The sequence below is a fragment of the Sapajus apella genome, unplaced genomic scaffold, assembly GCF_009761245.1.
Source record: "Sapajus apella isolate SASKATOON/1434 unplaced genomic scaffold, GSC_monkey_1.0 scaffold1145, whole genome shotgun sequence".
In the NCBI taxonomy this organism is placed as follows: Eukaryota; Metazoa; Chordata; class Mammalia; order Primates; family Cebidae; genus Sapajus; species Sapajus apella.
The window spans coordinates 1-16571 of record NW_022438071.1 but is presented as its reverse complement, the minus strand read 5'-3'; the positions used below and the strand labels follow the sequence as shown (position 1 = coordinate 16571).

Sequence of the window (16571 nt, the reverse complement as noted above, 5' to 3'; positions counted from 1 at the left end):
AAGCACTTCTCATGCCTCAGCCTCTCAAGTAGCTGGGGCTACAGGCGCCCGCCACCACATCTGGTTAATTTTTGTATTTTTAGTAGAGATGGGGTTTTGCCATGTTCCAGGCTAGTTTCGAATTCCTGGCCTCAAGTGATCTTCTTGCCTCAGCCTCCCAGAGTGCTGGGATTACAGGCATAAGCCCCTGCGCCCGGTCCATGCTTGGCTAATTTTTTAAAAATAATTTCTAGTTGAGATATGTTGCCCAGGCTGGTCTCGAACTCCTGGTTTCAGGTGATCCTCCCACTTCAGCCTCCCAAAGTGTTGGGATTATAGGCTGGGATTAAACCTCCCCCCAGCCCTTTTTCTTCCTTTCTATATGAGTCCTGCCAGTCCCTGGGATAGGCTTAAGACCAACTCTTTTAGAAGCCAACAAGGCCCTGGGGAACAGACTGGCTCCACGCAGAGCTGGACCCTGAGTGTCCACGGCTCTCCCGCTGGTGAGCCCAAAGGACCAGGCCCCGGCTGAGGCACCAGGGCCCCTGCGGATGGTCAGTGAGTCCCAGCACAGCCTCACTACCACTACTTTCCCACCTCCCACCTAGCAAGCACTCCACATGCTAAGGCATGGTGCCACATGACCCACCGCAAGTCTGGAAAGTCACTCTTCTTAGCCCCACTGTCCAGATGTGCAAACTGAGAATCAGAGGCGGAGCACTTGCCAACGCCACACAACTTACAGATCGGAACCTAAGTCTGATGTTGACTCTGAGGCCACTGGTTCTTAGCCTCCCCGTAACATGGCTCATAGAAATTCTGCCTTCCCTCACCTCAAGGTCCCTACAGTTCAGAATACAAAATTTTTTTAAAAATTAGCTGGGCATGGTGGTGCACACCTGTAGTCCCACTACTCAGAAGGCTGAGGCATGAGAATCACTTGAGAGTCCCCAGCACAAGTGAGTCAAGGCCAAACATGCCTCCCTGCAGTATCAGAAGGCCACCTCTCTAGCGCCATCCCCAGCTCAGCCACAACCCACACCCTTCCTCAATGTGGCATCCACACACCAAGCAAACACTGGCCTCAGTGCCCTTTCTCCAGCAGGTCCTCATGCCTGTAAGGCTCCTTTCACAGCAGGATGGCGATGACGGAAAGAAAACAGAGGCAGCAGCAGCATGTGGAAGACAATCCTTCCTGGACTGCCTCCCTCTCTCAGCACTCAGTCATTCAACAAACATTCACTGAGTACCTAGCTGTGTAAGCTCTATGGTGGTGTAAAGAGGAATGTGGAAGTTGGGGACCTGCTCTTCAAGAAGCTTATAGTGAGTAGGTCTAACAAGCCATAAACAACCACAGCAGCACAAGGAAACAAATCTTTTTTTTTTTTTTTTTTTTTTTTGAGACGTAGTCTCTTCCTGTTGCCAGGCTGAAGTCCAGTGGCACGATCTTGGCTCACTGCAACCTCTAACTCCCTGGTTCCAAGTGATTCTCCTACCTCAGCCTCCTGAGTAGCCAGGATTACAGGAATGTGCCACCATGTCCAGCTAATTTTTTTTTTTTTTTTTTTTGGTATTTTTAGTAGAGATAGGGTTTCACCAAGTTGACCAGGATGGCCTCAATCTCCCGACCTGGTGATCTGCCCACCTCAGCCTCCCAAACTGCTGGGATTACAGGCATGAGCCACCACGCGCAGCACAAGGAAACAAATCTAAGTGTCCCACAGAAATGACAGCATACAGTGAGGGCCGGAGGGGCAGGGAGCATGCTACTGCTGGGTGGAGGAAAGCAAGGCTGGCTGGTGGGCTGCACGCGAGGCAGGCCTTAAGGATGGCAAAGGCTTCAGCGCGGGGAGATGTGGGGGAAGCAGGGTCCAGAGGGAGGACATGGTGCAGGCAGAAGCCCCGAGGCAGGTCGTGCTTGCTGGGTATATATCGAGGGAGAGAGAGGTGGGGCCAGGCTCCTCCCTGGCCTCCTGTCCTTACCCTGGGGAAGATGACAGGGCTGTGTGTTACAAGGCTCCACGTCCACAGGCTTGGAGTGCTGCAGGCTCCCACAGTGGCTGGGCGGCCCAATGGCGCAGATAACCTGTCGCCTCCGAGTGCCCGAGCTGCAGCTCTTGGAGCACTGAGGCCCACGGGTGGGAGAAAGAGACCCTGAGGATGAGGGTGAGGGTAATGGTGGGGGTGGGGGTGAGGACCCACATGGAGAGAGGCAGGGGAAGGTGCCCAGTGGTACAGGTCAAATCCAAGGATGGCGCTCGGGTGCAGCCACATGCCGGGTCAGGTAGCAGGTGGGGGGTGGAGAGCACTCACTAGACCCCAGGCGCCAACATGCCAGGCCTGGTCACTGAGGAGGGGGCAGTCCTGATGCACACAGGGCTCAGTGAGAGGTGGCCGGTCTTCCAAGGAGCATGCTGCGGTATGGAGCAAAGAACCCCCGTCACCCCGGCAAGTGACACTCCGCCTCCGGACGCCGACACCACAGCTGACAGAACACTGTAAGGACAGGGCTGTCAGAAAGGAGCGCCCCCCGTGCCGAGGAGCCACGCCAGGTTGGACAGCTAGGAGCCTGCCAGCCTGGTGTGGAGGCGGACAGCACTCAACTGCCCATGTTTTTCCCAGGCCCAGAGAATCTGAGTCACCCCCCTGAGGTCACACAGCCTGAAACATGGCTACAGACTGAGGTTGTCGCCCATTCGTGTTTTCCACCCATTTGCAACTGGAACATATGTAGGTGCTGGAAGCAATGACTGGCAGCCTAGACACTGCCAGCCCCTCCCTTGCCCCAAGCAACATACCCAGCTTCTTCCTGCCTATGCCTTTCCTGCCCTGCCCTGGGATCCCGGAGAAAGAGGAGGAGCCCTGGGCCAGCCATCCAGGTACTTGCTGGTTCCAGCCTTGGCCGAAGCTTCCGAGGTGACCTGGCAGGTCACTTTACCTCCCAGGACCTCAGTTCCCACCACAGAGGACAGCCCAGCCTGCTCTGCCACTGCCCAGGCCCAGCACCAGCCCCACCCAGGCCAGGGGCTCACCTCTCCCCAGGGCTCTGGGCTCCAGGCAGCGCAGCGCTGCAGGTTGCAGGCCTGCACGGTAGGGGGCTTCCCAGGCAGCCCGGCACACTCAGCCTCCTCCACCGCCTCCTGGACGCCAGCCCCGTCAGATGAGATGCAGTACACCAGGCGGGACTGGGAGCCTCCTCCGCAGGAGGCCGAGCAGGACCCCCACGGCCCTGACTTCCAGCTGGCAGGAGGGAGACTCAGGTAAGGTTGCTCCAGGAGCACGGGCCAAATCCCAGCCCCAAGGGGCACAAGCCCTTACTCACACAGGTGGCCCAGGCCCCCACCCCAGCCCATCCTCTGAACCTCCGGCCTGAACAAAGACTAGGACTCAGGCGCTCCTTAGCATCCCAGCACCAAGCCTGGCTCTCTGAGCGCTCCCCACTACTCGGAGCCCTGAGCCTCCCCCTGGCTTTCCTGTCCCCACCCCACACCCCTTTCTCCTTCCCGCCAGGTCCCTGTCTCCCAGTCAGACTCCAGTCCTCTTGGCCTGACCTTAGTCAGGGGCAGCTCCGGGGAGGCTGTGCTCACCCATGCGTGGAGTGGCTCTAGGCCGCACGTGCAAGGACCCAGAGGAAAAGCAGCCCTGAGGCCCCATGCAAAGCCTAGCCCGCCACCATCCCAGGAGGTCCGCTGCCACCAATGCCAGGCGGTGATGGGGTGGAGCCAGCCCTGAGGGGAGCCTGTGACCTGCAGGTTACCTGTTCCCACACACTCGCCGGGCCCCAGCAAGGTGCCACGCTCCAGGCCGGTGCAGGTAAGAGGCCCTTTGTGCACGAACAAAGGCATGGCCAATGCCAACAGGCCCATGGGCCCGACCCCTGGCCCACCCATCAGCATCTGCTGAGCCAAGTCCTCCGCTGGCTCAGACAGACAGGGACCTCTGGAACCTTCCCAAACCCTCCTGCCACCAGTGTGGGCGTTGAGTACTTCGTGGTCATGAGAGGGCAGAGATACCAGCCCTGGGCTCAGGCCCATTCTCTGCCTCCTTCAGGAATAGCTGCCAGCTCCCCCACCCCCCGGCCACGGCGTGGGGAGCCCTGGACCCCCCAACTCTTTGTCCTACACCTACAGCAGCTTGGAAGCCCTGTTCCCTTCCCACCCAAGTTCTGGGACCCCATCACGGGTAGAGGGGCTGGCAAGGCCTCACCGCTTGGTCTCCGGGCAAGGGTGAAGGTTGCAGGAGCGGCGGTCAGCCGGCCGTGGCTGGCGCTGGCACATGTGGTCTGGGTAGGCCTCGTGGTCAATGGTGCAGAACACCAGGCGGGACTGGTGACCTGTGCAGAGGCCCAGCCGCGGTGGGCAGCCACCAGTCAACATTCATCAAGCACCTTCCCGAGGCCATCCTGCACTCACCCCGCAGCTCATCCCCATTCAGTCTCAGATGACCCCCTGAGGCAGGTGCCACATCATCCCCAATTGACAGATGAGGAAACTGAGCCTCAGAGTTTTCTCTGTGAATGACAGAGCCCTGCTCTGGCCCCTGATCACTGACCCCAGGCCCCGCCTCCGCTCCTGATGGAGTGTGTCTCCTATGAGAGGCCACTGCCTCTGGGAAGCCCCCTCAGGTTCTATTCGTTTAGGCTGGGGTCCTTCATGAAGTCCCCAGATTGCTGGGTTTTCCTCAAAGTGACGCCCATAATACAGAGATTTCTCGCCTACTTGTCCATCTCCCCGCAAGGGACTGCCTTTGAAGAGAGGGCTGTGACTTGCCCACCATGGCCGTGGCCCGGCACACAGGGCCATGCCCTCCACTGCCATCCACGCCCGCACCTCCGCCACACTCCACGCTGCAGTCACTCCAGGAGCCATGGTTCCAGCTGAAGCCGGGGCCGGGGTGGCGCAGAGGCAGGTGGTACTCGTAGTGCACGCCGGGGTTGGGCTCCTGGCTGATGAGCTGCCACGGGAGGGTCCTGGTTGGGGTCTGCTGCTGGGGGGCACTCCACAACCTCCACAGCCCCACAGCCCCTGCCAGCCACAGGCCCAGAGCCACTCAACCCCCATTGCAGAGCTTGGCAGCCTCTTGGGGACCACGTGCTGCCCACTTGCCCTCTCTCCCCACAGCCCTGTTTACCTCAATGACCAGGGGCTCCGAGGTGGGGCCCCGGGCATGGAGCCGCTCGGGGGCAAGGTCCCCCTCAGCACCCCGCTCATAATGCAGGATGGTGCTGGCTGCCGGCAGGGCCCGGGCTGCCTCGATGGTCCAATGCCCATTGAGGTAGTATTCCCCATGAACATTCTTCACGGCTGCGCAGAGGAGACGGCCTCAGTCAGCCAGAGTGGTGGGGGCAGGCAGCACGGCACCTCCCCCTGTAGCCCCAAACCTGCCCAGGACCCAACGCAGGCTCTCACCCAGAAAGTTCCTGCTGGCAGCAGCCTCCTCGATGAGGATGCTGGTGGCACCCATGGGAACTATGAGGATCTGGTTGTAGCCTGGTGGGGGCAGAGATGCCGGCTAGAGGTGCTGAGCTACCCCACCCTGGCACCCTCAAATGACAGGAAAGGGCAGCCCCCAAGGACTCCAGTGCCATGCAGCACAGAATGGGAGCAAGAGGATACGCAGGAGCAGGCAGGGCCGAGCTGCTGGGAACGGTAACCCTGGCAGAGGAAGCTGCTGTGCAAAAGCCAGGGTGGCAGAAAGTTCAGGGCACCTGGAGCAGACTGAGAGAGGGAAGGGATGGGGAGGGCATCCAGGCAGTGGTAGAGGGAGGTGGACTGCATGAGTGGGCAAGGGTCCGAAGCCCACAGGGGCCTTTCAGATGTGACCTGATATGGTCAGAGCCTTCCGGTGCCATGAGGGCCACTTGGCCTGGAGCCTAGGCCGGAGCAGGGACAGGCAAAGAAGGGGCAGGCAACAGCCCTTTGTTGGAACCACCCCCACCTCGGCTGAGGTCATTAGCGTCAAAGGTGCCTGTGACGGGGTAGCAGGTCGTGCCGTCACCCCCACACTGCAGACACTTGTCCTCCTGCTTGGACGAGTCCAGCTGGTGGTCACAGCCAACAACCTGGGGGCAGAGATGCAGGAGGCATGGGAGATGGCATCATGGCCATGTCAGGCTTGGGCCCCATCGCATCCTAACCCCAGCACCCGCACAGCCCAGGCAGAACAGGGTGGTCAGGAGTGGTTCAGTCACGAGGGGACTGGCCTGTGGCTGACAATCACTTATCTGTCTGCTCAACTCCCATCTCCCCTCGTCTGGTAATGATGCCGTTTTCCTTTAGGGAAACCTCTCTTCTGCAGAGTCTGAATGGAGCTCCCCCAAATGTGGGTTTGGGCAGGTCGGAGTGGTTCAGGGTAAGTCCCAAGCCAAGACAAACCAGAGGCAACCCCTGGTGGCTGGAGCTCCTGAGAACGAGGCCCCCTTTCCCTGGGAGTGGCCAGGCTGCCAGAGAAGCCCAGAGCAGCTGGAGGCCACCTCCACGCCTCCTGGAAAGAACCAGCCTGATCTGATGCTGGACCCACAGAGAGGAAAGCCGAGCAGCACTTCATTCATGCACCTACGGCCGCCCCTCGCTGTTTGTTTTTCTGAAGTCAGTTTTAGCTGGGTTTCTGCCACCCAGAGGGTTTCTCTCATTGTGGGGCTAGCATTCTCCAAGGATGAAAGCGAGGGGCCACAGGGCATCTGTGATGGCTGCAAGGGACACCAGGAGCTGGGCTTGGTGTCCTGATAACTTGAGAAGGCACCAAGTTCATGGCAGCTACCTGGGCCTGTGGGTGATGGACAGGGAAACACCCGTACTGAGCCCGCAGCCAGCCCCGAGGCAGGGGAGGCACTGGGGCACTACTCACCCGGCAGCTGCCGTCCACACACATGTCCCTCTTGCCAGGCTCGCAGGGCGTCCCATCGACCACGGCCTCCCTGTGCTTGTAGTAGAAGTTCTCCCCCTTGGGAATGCAGTTCAGTTCACACTTGTTTGGGGCTGGAGTAGGCAGGAAGCAAGACTGAGATTCTGAGGTTGGATGATGGCCAACCCAGGGCCCAAGGCCTGCCCTCGCAACAGGGAAGTGGGGGGTCAGAAAGGCCCGCAGCAGCCCCCACAGTGGGGTGGGGGGCACAGATCCCTGCCCCATCCCAAGGAGAAGGGACAGTCTCCATGAATCTGTCGTACCTCTAAGGATCAAGTTGAGGAAAAAAATCCCAGAATCAGCACAAAGTGAAGCACTTAAAGAAGTCTACCTCAGCATTATTTCCCACGGCTGAAGTGGTTACAACAGGGTTTTTGTTTGTTTGTTTGAGATGGAGTTTTGCTCTTGTCACCAGGCTGGAGTGCAGTGGTGCGATCTCGGCTCACTGCAATCTCTGCCTCCCGGGTTCAAACGATTCTACTGCCTCAGCCTCTTGAGTAGCTGGGATTACAGGTGCACACCACCACGCCTGACTACTTTTTGTACTTTTAGTAGAGACGGGGTTTCACCATGGTGGCCAGGCTGGTCTCGAACTCTTGACCTCGGGTGATCTGCCCGCCTCGGCCTCCCAAAGTGCTGGGATTACAGGCGTGAGCCACCTCGCCCGGCCACAACATGCTGTTCTTTAAATAAATTATCTATCAATGGAATATTACACATGCTGACTTTACAGTTACAAATGATGATTGTGAAGCCTATACGGTGTGGGAAGATGCTTAAAACACAGAATGCAAAATGGTAATTAATATGCAATAATACAAATATGTAAGCCTATATGGAGAAAATAATGTGAGAAGAGCGAAAATGAAATGCTAACAGTGATCTTGTGAAAGGGGCAGGATGAGGGTAACTTTTTTCTGGGTTTAAAGTTTTTCAGATGAGATCTCACTCTGTCTCCCAGGCAGAAATGCAGAGGCACGATCAAAGCTCACTGCAGCCTCCACCTCCCAGACTCAAGTGGTCCTCCAGTCTCAGTCTCTCAAATATTTGGGACTATAGGCACATGCCACCATGCCCAGCTAATTTTACTTTTGTAGAGACAGGGTCTGCCTACAGTGCCCAGGCTGGTTTCAAACTCCTGGGCTCAAATGTTCCTCCTGCCTCAGCCCCCCAAAGCACCAGAATTACAGGCAGGAGATACTGCACCTGGCCTGGTTTTAATTTTTTTTTTTTTCTTTTGGAGACAAAGTCTCACTCTGTCATTTGGGCTGGAGTGCAGTGGTGTGACGTTGGCTCGCTTCCGCCTCAACTTCCTGGGCTCAAGTGATCCTCTCACCTCAGCCTTCTGAATAGCTGGAACTACATGCGTGTGCCCACATGCCTGGCTCATCTTTGTATTTTTTGTAGAGAGAGGGTTTCGCCATGCTGCCCAGGCTTGTCTCAAACTCCTGGGTTTGAGAGATCCTCCCACTTCGGCCTCCCGAAGTGCTGGGATTACGGACATGAGCCACTGCATTCAACCTTAATTTTTATATTTATCTCAACATATACACATTTTAAAACAGCCCCAAAGTGCAAATAGGATCATAGTCATCTCCACACCACTGATGGCATCCCTCTACTATCTTTCTAGACTTCCCTCTGTCTTCCAATGTTTCTATCATGTGAATATACTCTATTTTTGACATGTGTCCACTTCAGGATCCAGGGGGAATACTGAAAGCTAAAGAGTTCCACTGGGGCCACACCAAGCCACAAACCCCACAACACACAGAGGATATGAGTGCTCATTGATCTGGAATCCAGAGTGCCATGGGGTCTCCAGAGGTCATTTGCAGCAAGCAGGAAAAACAGAAACTCAGAAGAGTTGTCTTGAGGAATCTTCTGACTCATCTAAAATGCTTAATGACATACATGGTGGTGCTTATGGGGGTGTTTTTTTTCCTGAACTGTATTTCTCTAAACATTACTTATACCCTCCTCAGAGGTACTCAGACCATCTCCTTTGGCCCCTGATCCTCGGTAAATGAGGTCATGGTGTACCAAGGTCCTTCCAACCCCTCCTCCAGGATGACCTGGTGATACCATTCCTACTGCTCCTGGTGCTCCCCACCTCCGTCTCTCTGTGACAGGAGGAACGCTTCCCACAGCAGACTGAGCAAAAACAGGCTCAAAATGGTGCAGATATAGCATAGCTTTGTTTGAAAATGTACATACCTAAGGGGAGAAAGGATGGAAAGACCTCAAAATGGCTGCCATCGGGTTGCCACGGGCATGTGGGGGCGGGGGAGCAGGGTACTGGTGATTCTTTACGGGTTGATTCATGGTGTATTTGACACATGCTGGCTCTGGCAGCACATATACTAAAACTAGAATGATAAGAGATTAGCACAGTCCCTGACCCCTAAGCAGGCAAATTTATGAAGCATTCCGTATTTTTAAAAAAGTTATTTGGGAGGCTGAGGTGGAAGGATTGATTGAGCTTGGGAGGTCGGGGCTGCTCAGCCGACATGGCACTGCTGCACTCAAGCCTCCATCTCTCCCGGAAGGTGGGTCCTGTGGTCTAGGAGATTCCCTGTATACTGTGAGCCACAGCACCTGCAATCCCAGCACCCTGTCTCTAAAAATGTGTATGTTTGACAACGCCTCTATAATACGGCAATAGGAACTGTGGCATCAACGTCTACAAGAGACCCCGGGAGAGGGAGTCCCACCGTGCTCACCGCCGTAATAGGGCAGCCACCGGTACCGCCGCCCCTGGAACTCCACGCCGTCGAACTCCGCGCACTGCTCGGCCCGGAAATCACGGGCGCCGTCGGGGCAGCTCTGCGGGGCGGGCGGAGGGGAAGTCGGGGTCCAGGAGGCGGAGTCCGAGGTCCGCCCACCGCCCAGGAAGCCCGGGAGTCTCCCTCACCCGGCCCGTCTGAGCCTCCGGAGGTGAAGTTCCCCCCTCACCCCGCCCCATCTCCCATGCGCGCACCTCCAAGTGCTTGAGGCTGGGGAGGGCAAGGCCAGTCCCCCGGGGGTGGGGGTGCAGGGTCCCCACACAGCCCTGCTGTGGACAGGCAGGAGGACCCCAGGCTGGGATAACCGAGCAGCCCAGGCCAGGGGCGGGCATCCAGGTGGGGACGTCGGCCGGGAGGGGCTTGGGGAGCTGGTGCCCTCGCCCGCGCCCCATGGGCTTTACCTCCGTGCGACAAGAGCGGTGGCTCCGGGTGGGGCCCACGCAGCTGGAGCCTCCATCTCTCCTACGACCAGAGCACCGGGAAGACGCAGACTAGCCTGAGAGCTCACGTCCCCAACCCCTGTCCTTGGGCTCCCTGCAGGCCTCAACTTCTGCGAGACTCTCCAGTGGGAGCAGCGAGGTGAGAGGGTGCCCCCCGCCCCCACCCCATGAATTCCCTGGGTGGCCGTGGGCGGCCCGTGTTGGTACTCGGGAAAAGCAGGACTCAGCGCTCCACCACCCTGTAGATTTAAGGCAGGACCACTCCACTGCCTCTTAAGGCAGATTCCCAGAGAAGACCCGAGGTGCCTGAGATGTAATACCCACCCACCTGGTACCGCCATCCTGCCATCTAAGCAGGACATCAGTATAAGGCTCTTAGAATAATTCCTGGTCTCTCTTCCTCCTCACATAGGGTTCTCAGGAGCAACCCCTTAACAAACCGGGACAGAGGAGCCTCACGACCCCTTCTTCTGTGCCCCACCTCCTCCACTGACCCTGCTAGACTGCAGCACACACAGCAAGCACTTAGTAAACCGCTTGAAGTGGGGAACATCTATACTCGGCAAAGAAACCACAGGAGTTGGGAATTGCCGGTTGAAGATTATTCACTAATTCCACCGAAATTGACTGCACCTGCAATACAACAGGCAGGTGCAGCATCAAGAGCCGGAGAGGGGTGGGGGGCAGGCCACAGGCAGCACGTGTGCTCCAGCCCCGAGTGGAAGGCCCTGGGAAATTGTTTGATGTCCTGTGCTGCACTGATGTTGCTTCCAGAATGAATATGCTGCTTGGTGGGTTCTGCTGGTGTGGCCACGGCTGGCCTAGGCCATGATCACCCAGCCCGCCACTCAGACGCCAGCATCTCCTGCTCCTGCCCTCTTTTAACAAGCCAGACCATTTTCATCTCTCCTACCTCTGGGAGTAGCAGGAGCGCTCCTGGAAGCTGATGCCCCCTCCACAGGTCCGGCTGCAGGGGCTCCACTGGCCCCAAGGTCCCCAGGTGTCACTCTGCCGCCTCGCTTTGGGAGCCTGCAGAAGACAGGACCACGCATCAGCAGTGCCAACTCAGAGCCTGAGCCCCGGGGGCCCCACGGGCGCTCTGCCTAAAAACACTCCCCACCCATCAAGGAGCCTGGGATTCTCCCTTCTGGGGCCAGCCTTTAGGACTTGGCAACACTGCCTGGCACCCCAAAACATACTCCTTTTCAGAATTAGCCTGCTTTCCTCATAAGGAGCTGAGAGGCAGCTGGGAAGAGTTTGGAGTTTTAGGGGCCACTGGAGTGAGGGACCCCACAGCCACGGGCAGTTTGAGGGCCCAGGTATTTGTGGGTTAACAGTGATGTAGGGGAGGAGGCCCTAAAAAGGGAAACAACATGGGGGGATCCTGCTAATCTGTGGCAGACTCCCAGGAGTACCCCAATATTCATCCCCTCCTCCCATTGTCAAAGAACCCTTGAAAACTTGACTCAGCTGGGTGCCTGGCTGCCCAAAATTTAAAAAAAAATACATTTTAGACTTCCTGCAGCTAACTGGCTACGTCACTTAGTTCTCGTTAGTGAGCTATAACTGTGAGCATTGGGCAGCTGCCGCTAGTAACCTCCTTAAGAGAGGCTGCATGAGCATTTGTCCTTTTCTTCTTCCTTCTGTACTCTTTTAGGCTGTCTGGAAAGCAGATGTGATGGCTGGAGTTGCAGCAGCCTTTTAGACTGTGAAGTAACTTGGAAATAGAGGCTTCAAACAGTGAAGCAAAGATAGAAAAGACTCTAGAGCCTGGAGGATGTTGTGCGACAGAATCGGCCCAGGCTTCCAACTCCTGGGTGTTTACATGAGAGAGGAATCATGTCTGTCTTGTTGAAGAACTGTTAACTTGGGATGCCACACAGGATTATGATCCTAACAGATACACTTTCCTACCAGAGAGATCGGACCCCTTGCAGCTGGCATCAGAAATCCACATGCCACACACATAATCTCATTTCATCCTCACAACCCAACAGATCCCATTGCATGGATGAGAAAAGTGAGGCAGAGAGAGGAAGCCACAGAGGAAGAAGTGGGCACAGTGGCCAGCCAGCCTCACTGCAGGCCTCTGCTCCCCTGCCGGGGCTGTGCCCCCACCTCCCTGGGGGAATCAAATAAGACACTAGATGATTCCCTACAGGGTTAGACAGGAATTAGATGTAACTTCACAATTTTGCCAGGAGGCATATGGTGTACATGCAAACATTTGCTGGAAGGGGACTTTTTTTTAGAGTATTACCACATAAGAATCTCAAGGAAAAATACCATTCCCACTTTTCAAAGAAAGAGCTCAGTGGTCACATAGAAAAGCGGGCCCTTCCCTCCGTGGTGAGCCCAGAGCAGCTTCCGCAGGTGAGGAAGGAGGTTTACTAACCTCTAACATCCCTGTGCCAAACATTGAGTTATCCTGGTCTTATTACAAACCTAGAACCCTGAATCAGAACAAACCACGCTAAGCTTGCCGAACCACACACACAACCAAGAAGAAGTGCTGGCCGGACGAAAGCTCTTAGCTTTCGCTTTGTAAAATCATCTACTCCTTCAGTTCTAACTGGGACAAAAATCTCTAAGCTTTCAAAACCGTGAGCCAAAACTTCAAAGTGTTCTCTCAATGAAAGTTAAACTGAAATTTACTTGGATCAAGTTTCAGTTTCACAAGGGCAGATACTGAGTGTTGAGGGTGACTTTCCAGAGAAAAGGACTCCCTGCAGTCGCAGGTGGGATTCTAGCAGCCCCCGCCCCACACGCAGCCTCATCCCACATTTTAGGTATTCAGGAGAGGTCTTCAGGAATGGCTCTTTCTTAGCTGCTGGCCCGGGCCTGGCTGTCAATTACCCTCTGACCAAGGCCTGTTTGGATGTCTCTTGGCTTCTTGGCACAGCAACCAGCAAAATCCACCCTTCTCCGCAGCTGGGGTTGGTGTACTGGTGTGGCCAAGGCAACAACCCCTGCCATGGAGCCACCACCTGGCCATCAGGATAAGGAGGGGGCAGGACTGACCTGAACAAGGGCCCCCTAATGGGCGTGCTGTTTCCAGAATACCTTCTTGTTTCCTGTGCCCAGCACCTGTGAGGCCCCTGTGAGGGAGGTGTTCACTAGCCAGGAGCCCTAGCCCATCCCATCCCACCCTCGAGCTGTGCCCTGTTCACGCACTCCACACTGTCTCTTGAGGAAGGAAAGCACCTTCAGCCACAGGCAACACGAGCACACTGTTGCTCTGTAATTACTCAAACCATGAACTGCCCAACGTGGTGTGAAGCTGGAATGAGCTGATCCAGCCTCACCTGGGGCCTGTCCTCACCTGTCTCAAGTTGCTCTAGGAGCCCCGCCCATGCCTCCTCCAACTCCCACCTGGAGTCACTCAGGAGTCCCCTTTCCTGCTGCACACTATTTCCCGAGGAATCAACTGCCCAGCGTGGTGTGTGTGTGTGTGAGACAGAATGCATGCACATCCACGTGCAGATGGAAGAGAGGCTGAGGCCCAGGAACACGCAGGCCGCCACCTTGATTCATCTACTCATTCTGTTCAGGCTGACCCCTGGCAGCACTAAGTGATCCAGAGAAGGTTCTCGACAGGGTGGCTCCTGCTCCAGTGACGGAGGGAGGCAGGGGAGCTGTGAGTGCGGCCACGCCCCCTGCAGACTCATAGAGGGCAGGGTGAGAAGAGTTCTCAGCCCAGGCCATGCCCAGCCCCACCTGAGGCTCAGGGGCTATGCAGGGTGTTGTTTTTGTTTTTGTTTTTTTGAGTCAGTCTCACTGTGTCATCCAGGCTGGAGTGCAATGGCGCAATCTTGGCTCACTGCACCCTCCGCTTCCCAGGTTCAATTGATTCTCCTGCCTCAGTCTCCCAAGTAGCTGGGATTACAGGTGTGCTCCACCATGCCTGGCTAATTTTTTGTATTTTTAGTAGAGACAGGGTTTGACCGTGTTGGCCGGGATGGTCTCAATCTCGTGACCTCGTGATCCACCCACCTCAGCCTCCCAAAGTGTTGGGATTACAGGTGTGAGCCACCATGCCCAGCCTTACTCAGGGCGTTTCTAAGGAAGAAAGGATTTAATAGGACCCAGGGCGCTTTGGAAACCTTGATTTGTTTCATCTGCATGACAGCCTCTGGGGTGGGTATTATTACCCCCAAATTAGAGCAATCTAAGGCTTGATGATTTGCCTAGGGTCACGCAGCTGCTGTGGTGGCTCTGGATTTAATCCCAGGGCCTGGACACTGTCCGGCTGCCCCCTCCACCTGGGCTTTGGCCTTCATGCAGCTGGGCCACAAGCACATGCTGAAGGACCTGAGAGTGGCATTATGGAGCTAGGTTCATGGGGTGGCAGAGGGGACTGTGGGAAGCTGGCAGGTAGTGGAGAGGACATGAAAAAGGCTGGCGCTGGCCCACCCACCACTCCAGCTGTGGCCCATGTTGGGTTCACAGGGCTCTTGGAGAAATGCCAGATGCCCACCGCTGCCATCTATCCTGCCTGCCCTACACACCCCTGCAGAGATGCCCTTCTCAGCCTCCACCCACAGATGCCAGACGTGGCATTTCCCCTGCCCTCCCCAAGGCAGAAAATAGTTTGGGTCCTTTCACAGGGATCCTTCCTCTCTTACCTCCCACCCACCTCACAGAGGGGTGGGCAGGGCTGTGGGTCACCCTGGGAGATTTCTTCTGGAGTAGGACAGGGCCCAGGTGCCTCTGTGGCTTCTATTCTCCCAGGCACTGAGCCAGGGTGGCACCCAACTCTACAGACCCTCTCCTCCCCAAAGGTGGGACCTGTGGTCTAGAAGCTTCCCTGTGCATCCTCAAGATCCAGGGACCTTCTCCAGAGAGCCCTGGCCTTTGGGCCCCTGTTAATGAAACAGCAGCTCTGACCCCATCCAGCTTCCTGTGTCCACTGTCTCAATTTGCAGTCTAATACGGTAGCCACTAGCCACGTGTGACTGTTTAAATTAATTATGGCCAGGCGCCGTGGCACACGCCTGGAGTCCCAACTACTTAGGAGACTGAGCAGAAGAATTGCTTAATCCCAGGAGGTGGAGATTACAGTGAGCCCAAACCATGCCAGTACTCTCCAGCCTGGGCAACATAGTGAGACTGTGTTTCAAAAATAAATAAATATTTAAACAATTTAAAAATAAATTTAAATTAAAGTCAAGTGAAATTAAAACTCATTTCATCTATATTGCAAGTGCTCACTGAACATAGGGGCTACTTACTGGACAGCAGAGACACAGAACAGTTCCACCATCTCAGAAGGTTCCAAGGGACAGCCCTGCCCTAGGTGCTACCCCAAGGGGAAAGGAAAAAAACTGGCACTCAAACCTCTAGGTCCAAACACCCCAGCTTAGGGGAAGCCGTGTTCTGCTCCAGGCAGAAGACAGGTGTCTGGTGGGATGGGCCACCCAGCCCTGCACTTTGGCTGGCCCCAGCATTGCCCCCAACCTGTCCTTCCACCTTGGAAGACCACCCAGCTCTGGAGAGCTCCCACCACCTTCTCAAGGAGGGAAGCCCTGGGAAGGTGCCACCCCAACAAACTGCGCCAGAGGCCAGGCGGGCAGTTCTGGTCACCCTAGCCAGCCGGTTGAAGGGCCCAGCCCTTTCTCAAGGAGCTCAGCGGTACGGGTTCGCCTCCTCCCAGCCCGTCTTCCCAGACATCACCCCTTTCCTGGGAACGCAGCCTGCGGGCCCGCGCGTCCCCGCCTGCGCCTCCCCGGCAGAGTCCTCCCGGGGGCGGGGCAGGGCTGCACTCACCGAGGACCCGGGCGCTGGAGCGAGCAGCAGCAGCAGGAGCAGGAGCAAACGCATCTCAGCCTGCAGAAGACGCATGGTGTTGGAGCGGCCCACCGCCCCGCAGCTGTCCAGGGCGCGGCCGGAGCGTGTGGGCGCGTCCCTCCCAGTGGCCCACAGGTGACCAGGAGACCCGCACCGGGACCACCGGGCGCGCAGCAGAGAACACAGTGTGCGCACGCCCCGCCTGGCAGCTCAACACGTGAGCGAGAAACGGCCCATCCGCAACTGGCAGAAGTTCAGGAACAACTTGTTTCAGGGTTCCAGTGGGGGAAAAAAACGAGGGCGCAATTAAAAATACCTTTTTTGTGGTTAAAAAACAGGGAGTTCAGAATCCGAGTAATTAGACTCGCTATTTTAATTCACCAAGATTCCTTTTAAAAAAGCTATTACATCAGTTGTTTAAAATCCCCTAATAAGACTTTTTAAAAATCAAGTCTCTGAAGACACTTTTAAAACTCAAATGCTCTAAAAATGTTAATTATATCCCATTTTAAACCCAAGCCAGCATTTCTCTGCACGGGGAAGCTCCATAGGCAGCCTCCATAACCAGTGTATGTATGTAGTGCAGTGTGTGTAGTGTGTGCACCAGAGAGTGTGTGGTGTAGTGTGAATGGTGCAGTGTGTGTGTGGTGTAGAGTATGCACTGTGCAGTGTGTGT

At 56.1% G+C, this 16571-nt stretch overlaps 1 protein-coding gene across 4 annotated transcripts; it reads right to left on the bottom strand.

The window, feature by feature from the left end:
- Window positions 1-1604: 1604 nt before the first annotated feature.
- Window positions 1605-16502, bottom strand: LOC116546625 (papilin-like). 4 transcript variants are annotated; one of them, XM_032272818.1, is made up of 13 exons: window positions 15875-16502; window positions 11022-11137; window positions 10070-10130; window positions 9606-9708; window positions 6826-6956; window positions 5917-6040; window positions 5388-5468; window positions 5110-5282; window positions 4809-4932; window positions 4186-4312; window positions 3012-3219; window positions 2293-2393; window positions 1605-2104 (listed from the first exon to the last, which is right to left on the bottom strand). In XM_032272818.1, exons 1-13 carry the CDS (start codon window positions 15947-15949, stop codon window positions 1648-1650), a joined length of 1881 nt encoding a protein of 626 aa, XP_032128709.1. In that variant the 5' UTR covers window positions 15950-16502; the 3' UTR covers window positions 1605-1647. The 4 variants fall into 4 exon arrangements, with proteins under 4 accessions (XP_032128709.1, XP_032128711.1, XP_032128712.1 ...); XM_032272821.1 differs by having other exon boundaries at window positions 1729-2104; window positions 2293-2475; XM_032272820.1 differs by lacking the exon at window positions 4809-4932 and having other exon boundaries at window positions 2293-2475.
- Window positions 16503-16571: the final 69 nt, after the last annotated feature.

Excerpts from the sequence above, each read along its gene's own strand:
- LOC116546625 (XM_032272818.1), bottom strand. The coding sequence starts at position 15,949 with ATGCGTCTTCTGCAGGCTGAGATGCGTTTGCTCCTGCTCCTGCTGCTG. Across the intron at positions 10,131-11,021 it reads CGCTCCTGCTACTCCCAGAG|GAGAGATGGAGGCTCCAGCT; the intron begins GTAGGAGAGATG and ends CTCTGGTCGTAG. Across the intron at positions 4,933-5,109 it reads CGGAGCCCCTGGTCATTGAG|CTCATCAGCCAGGAGCCCAA; the intron begins GTAAACAGGGCT and ends CTCCCGTGGCAG.